A 10532-nucleotide genomic window follows, 5' to 3' on the forward strand; every position below is an offset into this window, starting at 1 on the left:
GTTGTACCATTATAAAAATCCTGTTCCATTTATTTTCTTAGACTCTCATAATTACAAAAGACTGGTTTTGAGAGAGTGTGTCGATTAACAGCCGGCACTGAGTTTAGGAATAGGGTTCACAATTTAAAAGCTACTTAGCTCTGTGAGAGTGAAGTAACAAATGTCTTATGTTATTTATTAAATCAGAAGGAAAATGATTTCATTGTGCGCGCCTTTTGTTTGAATTCCTTCAATCTAGTATTTGCTTTCAATGTTTCAGAGTAAAATGCAAAGACGCAGTTCACGCAGCTGCTTCTGTAGGCCCAGCAGTGCTTGCGTGCTTTTGAGACTGGATGAAGACAGTCTTGTGGACAGTGGAAGTTGAATTTATTCAGGTTGAGGCCATGGGGAATGTGGCAGCAGGGAGAAGGAGATGCCTTTAAAAGTCTTTAACAGTACTACTGTTTACCTCAGAAAAAAGATGAGGAAGGGGAGGGAGGGAGGGAAAAAGATGCCATCCTTGTCTTAACTTTGTGGTGTGGGGGATACTTTGACTGTTGTCATCACCTGAATCATGCATTTAACTTGCCTCATCATAGCTGTTTGTAGTCTTTGTTGCAGGTATGGCATGAGTTTCTTTGATAAAAAAAAAAAAAGTGGTTATTTATATGGTTGACATTTACTGTCATCACTACCAAGATTAATTATTTATTCATTGTACAACTGATGTGTTTGTGGACATTGGTCATCATAAAAAGGGCTTTAATATGGCTAGGTTTTCTTCGCTGCAATTCAGTTTTGAAGTTCAACTTGACTATACTGTCTGTTACACGATGAGCAGCATATTACATTTGGAGAATGCTTCAGCCAGTCAGATGTTTGCAAACTGTCCACATAACTATAGGAAACTAACTATTACAATCTAGTCAAGCAGACCAAGAAACTAAATAATTCAAAAAGATTGTTGTATTAAAAAATTTGATGCATTAAATAACATGTTTCTCCCTTTCTTTGCTACACCCTCTTTTTCTTGTTTTAACTGTCTTCACGTGAGCATGGTGAAGACTAGAGTTTCAGAGGGTTTAACAGAACAGCCTGTTTATGGGATATTTTTTGAAATGCAACATTGCATGTTGGAGTCATTTATATATAGATTATTATATACTATTTGTAAGGATTTTTACAGAGCACAATCCAGAATCTGGTATGAGTTGGTATTTTTCTAACAATTTGCACACCTGTATTTTGACAATGAATATAACTTGTTTGTAATTGGTAATGTAATGCACATATGATAATGTTTGACAAAAAAATACTTTATTTCTAATTGGATGTACTGTATGTACCATTTGGGGATGTGAAAGGCAGATGTACTTGTTTGAGTATTTAAGGATATAACGAGGAACTGCGGGAGACTTTTGATATCTCAAGGTTCATGTTACCCCACTGATTTGTGCAAAGTCTTTGGAGATGAAGTTATGTGTATAACAATAAAGATGTTATGCCTTGTTAAACTACATTTATCTTTTTTCTGATATTTTTGATAATCTTACACTAATATGCATCATCCCATTGATCATACCTTTCCACACCTTCCAGGTGTTGTGATGTGATATGTTGATTTTTCTTCATTATGTCAAATAAATGACTCATTACAGTATATTATATCTAGGGTAGGTAATGTATTCCAGAACATGTTTTTGTTAGATTGGTTGAAATTAACTTTACATCTTGACAGCAATCAAATCCTTCAGGGAAAAAAGAAAAAAAAATCTGGTATCTCTGACAGGCTTGTAAAAAGCCCATTCGGACCGAATTAAATGACTGGCTGGCTGACCTACCTATCTACCTATATCCGCACACTCTGACCTGGCACTCATTGTGCGAAGTCTTCCAAAAGCTGGCAAATCAGGCAGATATTGCTAAGCTAGTCGCACAAGATTGGCAGAAAAAGACTAGCCAATAGTTCTTGGGGGGGAATTTGTTATTTTCCTGAACTGTGTAGTACATAGACTATGTATAAATGAGACATGAGGTAGTTGGATATGGTTAGCAATGACAACAATGCGCTTTGCTCCGCACTCCATGTTCATGTGTGTTGGGGGAGTGGGTTTGGAGAGAGGCCTGAAGGGAGGGGGTGGGATATTTTGGTTGCATACTTTCAAAATCTATGCTACAGCTAAAGGTATAATAAAACACAATACAAACAATACAGCGCAGCATAGACTATACAACAAACATTAATGGAACATCTACAGGTACAGTGGCATGAAATCTACAGATGGATTTCAATTGATGGATGCAATGATTTCTTGTCTTATAAAAATGTTTTAAATTCCAGTCTCATGTTCACTTTTATGTATCTTCGAGGTTCATCACCTCATCTGTGCATAGCCTCCCAGCAAAGATGGCCTCATGGTGACCTCCTCATAATGAGATCCGGAGGGAAAAGAGCAGGCATGAAATCAAAGTATCTTCGTCGGGGTCTCACATTAGCAGTGCGAGTGCAGGCAGGTGCCCCCGTTTGTCTGGGGTCAGTTTGTACTGTTTCCACTGCTGATCAGCCTTGGATTAGTGTAGTGTTACAGCAGCAGCGGCACCTGCCTGAAATCTGCGACTCTGTGTCATGCACTGGCTGTGCCCTCTGCCCTCACGCCAGCAGACACTGCAAAACCTACAGAGACTTCTCTCATCTCACACTGTTTCAGAGTGTGAATTTAGTTTTTCTGTGGGGCTGAGTAAGCTAGCAGGAAATTTAAATTCTTAACTAAGTTTCTTAGCACAGAACGGAGAAACCAAACACTGGCTGTGTGTAGGAGAAACTACCATGAACTCATGAAGGGCCCTATCTACAGCCAGAGTTAGGTTTGTCTGTTCTGGGCTACCGTAAAAACATGGCAGTTCAACATGGTGGACCCGCGCCGTCTGTAGATATAAACGGCTCATTCTAAGGTAACAAAAAACACATTTCTTATTTTCAGGTAATTATACACTAATGAAAACATACCTATGAATAGTATATCCCATCTTTGGCAATAGAGCCTCCTAAATGTTACACACTGGATCTTTAAGCACTTATTAACTCTTTTTACACCAGTTATGGATGCTTGATTAGAGGCATTATAATAAAAAATATATATATATATACTCATATATATATATATACTTCTATTTACTTACTGTGGACTGAACCATATATTGTACTGCCTATAAATTCTAAATAGGTGGTAAATTTGGTAAATTAATGCTGATTGGTTTATGAAGAATAAATCAACTATATCAAGAATTATATTTCCTTTTCTGCTGTGTGTCTTTTGGCTTGAACATACAGTATCGGCATCTCAAGTCTGGCACATACCCACTAAGATGAAAGCAAGAGTTTCTCATGTGTATATTTAACTTCCCTCTCTGAGACCAAGCCTCCACCTTCTGACTGAAAAACAACTTGGTTGTGCTTCTAAAATTGGATTAAGGCTTGTAAGCAGTGAGGGGATATCAGTGCCCAGCGTTTTTAAAAACTGTTGCTAAGACATCAGTATTAAGCAGATCCCCTTTCCATGCCTTGCATAGCTAGCTTAGCATCACTTCATCTGTTATATTTACACAAACAAATCTCAGTTATAAGAGCATAAACCTACCACTCTGTCATCTAAAGTAAACTATTATAGGTGTATGATAATTCAAACATGCAACACTTTTCCAAGTGACGTTTTTATAGCACATGGACAGCTAAAAAGTAAACACAATTCACTTATATGCCTTTTCATGGTCTGTTTATCTAATGACATGTGAGTTGTGGTGAAGGTTTTATCATAGGGGCCTGTTGGGTGAGTCATTATAGTTCAAACAAGCAAGGCCTCAACACAGCGCATTAGCCTCAGGCTATTGAAAGTAAATGGTTGTCACATCCACTTATCTGTCTGTTATGCCATTTGAAGCTTTCATCATGTGGGGAGTAAGGGCAATGACATTGTTTTGTATAGAAAATGAACATCAAAAGCAGGAACATGTTTTAAAGGACTTTTTAGATAATTTTATGATTTAGGAAGATGTTATTTCTCCTCGGTTTGATTCTCTGCTTTTGGCTAGGTTATGAGCAAACCACTTTGTCTTAATGGTCGCATAAGTTGGTGGCTTTGAATCATTATTGTATTGCAGGGTGCACTGTTCATCATGATTATAATAATGTTGTTTCAGTGACTCAGAGTGCATTGTGTATTGCTGCTGTACCTGTAATTTTCAAAAAGATTTTGATAAAATACATAAAAGCCCCTTTTCCCTTTAACTCTCTGTTTGGTAAACAGCTCTGCTTCCAGTGCATCTATTTATCCAAGAAATGATTAAGAGACTCTACCACTGTGTTTGGGTAAATAAAGATATCACATTACCGGACAGCACTTTTTTTGTTAAGTCGAGCACATTTGTGATGCCAATGTCAACCGTCAGCGTGTAATAAGATTCCTGAAGAATTTAATGATTTAACAATTTGCCAGATGTTATGTCCATCCAAGGATCGCACATGGCAGATGTGTGCTGCGTGAGTCAGTGTTCAAACTGTCACCAAATGATACTACTGTATGTGGTGTTGTGGTTTAGTAGCAACGAGAGCTGATAAGCTTTAGCATGTCTGAGCTTGAAATCAATAAAGACAGTGTCTAATATGTCTTCTTACACATTATCACACATTATAACAATCACTGATTCCATTACACAAAATAGAAAAAAACAACTCTTAACTCTTAAAATTCTGTATTTTAAGACTATTGAAATAAATACATACTCTGATTTACATTGCATATAATAATTTTACATTTCATGCAATGATGCAATAATTGTTTGTGACATGCCATGGCTCCTCTCCAGCAAAGGTTCATGAGATAAGGACCAACATGAGACTTGCAGGGCACTGCGACTTGCTGCAGGCAAAAGGGACAGTACCCTCAAATTCATTGTGACAAGCCCCTTTTCAGAGAAGAAATGCCCAAAGACATTCCTCCCCCATCTTTCCCTATCATGGCTAAAATTCTGACCTGGTTTCATTGGGGGGCTCTACAACTAAGCTATTGTACTGTTCATAAATGATCCCATGCATTGACATTTGACCGACTCTGGTGTTGAAACTGGTGGTATTAAAAAGTGGGAAAGGAGGTACGCTAGTCAAATCATTGTGTCAACCATGTATGAACCAATTGTAACCGCACATTTTCTCACCTATAAGAATGTAAACCATGCTGAATGTGGCACATTTCACTGTCTAAGATGTCAGACAAGATTTAATTAGACTAACAAGCATAAAGACTGACAAGTGCCTTTTCTAGCAAGTTAACTGCATCCCACCATCTGCAGAATGACCTGTGCAAGATCTGAGAAAGTATACAGTTGGTGTGTTAAAGGGATGGGTGATATTACTTGGCATGACAAGAGAGTTTGCATGTATTGTGTGTGTTAAGGAAGCCCTGTTCTAAGGGCCCACAGCAGGCTCCCCAAAATAGAGCTGAGAGCAGCTGCAGCAGGGTGGGTCGTATCAGAGATACATCAAAGCGGCTGCCGCCACCCGCCTGCTCTGATCATAAGCACTAATGGTGTAATGGGGGACTGGAAGGTCAGTGATTGTTTTTGGTTGTGTGCGAGAGCGTGTGTAAGTGTGCGTGTGTGAGTCAACAGGCAACACAGGGAGGAGGCTACTAGAACTTTCTGGAACACAAACTGACAGCATAGCTAAGCCGGGCATTACTGTAAGATAAATACCAGGTCAGGTGTCACCTCTGCAGAAGTCACCATTGACATCTGAGGTAGCAATGAGAACAGGCAATTAAACAAGAGTGGTCGGAGCAGTCTGGGGAGATGATCTACTTTGTCCCATCTGTGAATCAGTTGTGAACCCCTTATATCTGTGTGTGTAAATGAACAACAGTATAAAAAAGATGATATAATTCCTTCCCGTTTTCCACCTCTGGGTCAAACGGCACAATTTACATGCAAGCTCAGTAGTCTACTCTTAGTGTCCCAGCTCATATAACCCTGCGTCCATTTGGAAGCCTCGGATTTCAACAGTCATCACTTTTCCTGCATGAAAGAAGTCCAGGAAGGATCAGGGCAAAGTCACATTCTGAACCTGACCGTGACAACAGAATGTGCCCGCTTCTCAACTGTCTATGATCTATATGACTGACACCCATCTACCTGTTAGAAGATACTTGAGCTGTAAGGGTTGGTTGGTGATACAAACAACAAGCTCAATGGTCTACTTTAGAAAATGTGGGTGTTTTAGATGACCCTGTAAGGCTATAACACTATTAAAACATGAATACTCTTCTAACTGTCCTACCATATTTTAGTAATTAAAATAAACTATACTATTCTGAAGTGCTGGGTTTCTACTGACTGGGCTTTTAAAGTGTGTGGTAGTGCAGAGTGCATGCCTTCTCTCTCTCATTCTTTCTTGAATCCAGATTTATGGGCCTGCAAAATGTCTCTGTCATGTCCAATCAGCACCTGCTTTCACTCATCACAGCCAGTCAGGGAGAGTAACCTGAAACACAGGCGCCCCCTATAGGCGTCAGGAGGAATCTCATCTCCTCTTTGATGGCCTGTAAACCAGTGTAAATTTGACAAGTCATCTCAGGTCTTTATTGGAATTAAAAATTCATATCCTTATTTCCCCTCTCTTATCTAAACTTAATATCTAGTGACACTGACTTGTATTGAGTAGCGCAGGTGTTAATGTTCCTTATCCAGAAATAGCCTCTGCTTTGCCCCTGTTTTTCACTTTTTGATTAACTTACAACATATGGTTTTATTAAACGTTTTCTGTCTTCTGAAAATTGAGGAGGGACACAAATTAAACTGGATTCAAATAGTTTCAAACAGAGCAGGACGTAAAGTAAATAAATTAAAGGGAGGGGGGGCCGATTCTCTCTACAAATAAAACTCTACGGAAGACATTTATCGCGGACGGGTGTTCCAAAAAACTAGTTCCGGGTATCAACAGCCTGGTGGCTAACATTAGCTGAAACGCAGTCTCCACTCCTTTCTTCTACAGAGTGGTAAGAAACAGGGTTGTGTTTGGATTACATGCCGCTGCGTGTTGTCGTGTGTCGAACTGTTCACCCGATATGAATCTGAAACACTGAACAGTCGACGAAAGGAAAAATGAAGACGTTGTCGTCCGCTGGTTAGCCGACGCTAGCTGACGCCGACGGCTGCGAACTCACCGAGAAACATTTCGGATAGAGAAAGACATCGGCCACTAATCCAAATTTAAAACTGGATCAGAGCCGAGAACTTACAGTTATAGTCACCTGCGGTTATTTTTAACGATATACACGTTATATTGTAGTACATCCCTGTCAGATAATGTGTTTGATCTGGTTCAACGTGAGCGTTGTGCGGTGATTTTCACTAAAATAAGGCCTAAAAAAACGACCTTTCTTGTTAGATAACGGGCAGTTGTTGTTGTTTGTGACTGTTTAACGCTAAATAACAACATTACGGGCGATGTCCGACCTCGGCGACTTTATATTGTGTGTTCAAGGGTCGTGGTGTCCTTAATAAGATGTGTCTGTTCCCTTTCAGGCTTAACATAAATCTCGGAACAGGATGGGTGAGTCTGACTCTATATATTATCCTGTAACCTTCCCACAAATGTTTGCCCATCCATAACTTGTCTCAAGTGTCATTTGTTGACGTTTCTCCTCAGTAGCAAAATCTGGCTGTTCTCCAAAAGTCTCTGGCGTTTATACAGTCGCTCAAATGTGTGTGTGTGTGGTATTTAAACATTTGGCTTACACCTGTTTGAGAGTGTCAGTTTGTGTCGCTTCACAGATGGTGAAGAGAGAACCTACGGTGGCTGTGAAGGGCCAGATGCCATGTACGTGAAATTGATCTCTTCAGACGGCCATGAATTTATTGTGAAAAGAGAACATGCCTTGACATCTGGGACCATCAAAGCCATGTTAAGCGGGCCAGGTGAGAGTTGGGCACAGCTGTGTGTTTGGATCCACTGTAGGTGCTCTACTTTAAACCACAATGCTCAATAACTATATTCCCCAGCACACTCAATACCACTCTGGTGAGGAAGTCCACTGTGAATTGAAATAATTCACAGTGCAACAATGGGACACATGTTTAGGAGCTATCAGAAATAAGTGGGGGATTTTCTATTTGTTATAGCTTCTGTTCGTTCTAGGATTTGCCAAATGTTGGCAGTCCATGCAAGGTTTGCTCTTCCAAGAGACAATGAACTAAGAATTGGAGTGGAAAGGAATAGTGCTGCTCAGATGGATACAACTTTATTTTAAAATGCAGATACATCACTGGTGGCGTTACTGTCGAACAAAAAAAAGTTTGCCTGGATAGTTTCAGGCAGTTCTGTCTTTGGCCCAACAAAGCTTTAAAAATAGCTGTCAAATTTAAACTGAGACCTGCTCCTCTGTCAATACGTAGACTACCTTGTCTCCCAATGTTAAATATGTCATGAACAGGGTTTTATTAAAATTATAAAATACATCGCTACTCATGTATCAGCCTAGTTTCCATTGTGTGCTTTGCTTGCTTAATTGCTTGAGATTTAAAAAGGCAGGGGAGTAAATCACCTGTAGTTTAAGATCATATTTAAATCATTGGTGTTTATTAAGTTAACACTGGTTGTCCAGTTGGTGGCACTATGCTGCCTCCTTACAACTGTTTTGTTTTAATTCAATTTCTACTTGTGACACCAACCTTAACCGTCCATCTGCAGGTCAGTTTGCTGAGAACGAAACCAATGAAGTGAACTTCAGGGAGATTCCGTCTCACGTCCTGTCCAAGGTCTGCATGTACTTCACCTACAAGGTCCGTTACACCAACAGCTCCACAGAAATACCTGAATTTCCCATCGCTCCGGAGATCGCACTGGAACTGCTCATGGCTGCGAACTTTTTGGATTGCTAAAGTTACAGAGATAATGAAGCAGCTTAAAACATTTTTTAGATTTTTTGAATATTTAAATTGTTTTGCCATTTACATGAGTAAATAAGTATGTCACCTTGAGTTTCTTTTTTTTATTTTATTTTTTTTTTAAGTTTTTTTTTTTTTTCCCCACACCTGGCTTTCTGTCATCATTTTATTAGTATTAAAGGATTTCATTTTAATGTAATAAATGGATATGGCAGGATGCATCACTTGCCTCAGAATGTGATAAATGTGCCCCCCCCCACCCCAAACATCTTTCCTCACCTTTCCAGCTTAATAAAGACCTGTTTGGTGAGCACTTTGTTGCCTTGTTCCACATGAAGTGCCACATTCACTGACTTTAAATACCACTTTGACAAAAACCTACATCCTACTTTAATTGTGTGTTTTTGTCCAACTCAAGTAAAACATGACAAAATGTTTTAAAATCTATGGACAACAATTGGCGGAGATATTTTTCACGCACTAAAATACATAATTCATTAGTGGTTTTATATAACAGGGAGAATAACTATAAAAATGTTACTCTTTATATGCACTTGATCAAACATGACATGATGTCTAATAGAAGATGTGTTGAATTCTATATAAGGACAAAAATATAACAGCTGGGAAACAATCAAAATTCAATTTTTTTAGATGGAAAAACTCATGTTTCAGTGTAATGTTTATCTTGTAACACTATAACCACAGTGGTTGATGTCATTGCAAGAGGCCACAACAAAATTGAAATGTGTCACACCTCAAATGTGGTTAATACTTTTATAAGTGGTAGGTAGGTGGTAGTCAATAATGTGGGTACAGTAACAGTTAAAGTGTAAGCTGATGGCCAAGATCTTATAATTCCCAATAAATGTTGCTTAGAACATACATGTGTCCTTCAGCGTATATCAGCAATATCAATACAAATGTAGTTACATGTGTCTGTATGGTCTACTGCAATGCTTAAAGTGAGTGTGGGGAGTCTCTTCTGAGCCTATCTGTCTCCTTGTGTCAACCATATCAGGTGGGAGCTCATATCACATCCGGTAACATTGGCTACAGAGTGAAGGTATTTTTTATTTTTTTAGTAGTCACTTGAGAAGGCTTAGTCAGATTACACCTCAGTTGAATTAAATATTATAAACTTTGCTGACGGAAATTAATATACCTTCTCTGCTTTTAGACAATTCAGCTCTTATGATCAAAGGGGAATAAAAAGGTACGAGGGTTTAAACAAGTTATACGTTTAAATTTCTTTTTCCAATTTTTAATTAAAGGAAGCTGACAGAATAAACTTACTTTATCAGTGTGTTGACGGAGATGCTATGATAACAGGCATTAATCCATTTTGTAGCATTATTAAAGATCACTATCTAACTGCGGGATATTATGATTAATCAGTGTACTTTTAATATTTCACTGATTATGATCATGTTTTAATAACCGAAAGACAAACATTAATTTATATACCTCCGGATCAGGGATGCCAGGCGGGTCATCCCTCCCTGAGCAGAGGTCATTGACCCTCCCTCATGTCCTATGTGACCTCAGTGGATTCAAACACCACATTTATCTCACAACATTACCTAATTCACAATCAGAATCAGAATTTAGTTTAT

The 10532-nt window shown here is 38.8% G+C and overlaps 1 protein-coding gene across 1 annotated transcript; it reads left to right on the top strand.

Moving 5' to 3' along the window:
- Positions 1–6889: 6889 nt before the first annotated feature.
- On the top strand, positions 6890–9247 carry eloca (elongin C paralog a). The gene is made up of 4 exons (XM_035655069.1): positions 6890–7025; positions 7555–7582; positions 7804–7947; positions 8720–9247. The coding sequence occupies exons 2-4, from the start codon at positions 7579–7581 to the stop codon at positions 8908–8910; spliced, it is 339 nt and encodes a 112-aa protein (XP_035510962.1). The 5' UTR covers positions 6890–7025; positions 7555–7578; the 3' UTR covers positions 8911–9247.
- The last annotated feature ends 1285 nt before the right edge of the window (positions 9248–10532 follow it).

Source organism: Morone saxatilis, unplaced genomic scaffold (genome assembly GCF_004916995.1).
Source record: "Morone saxatilis isolate NCDOM2014 unplaced genomic scaffold, NCSU_SB_2.0 Contig0, whole genome shotgun sequence".
Classification (NCBI taxonomy): Eukaryota; Metazoa; Chordata; class Actinopteri; family Moronidae; genus Morone; species Morone saxatilis.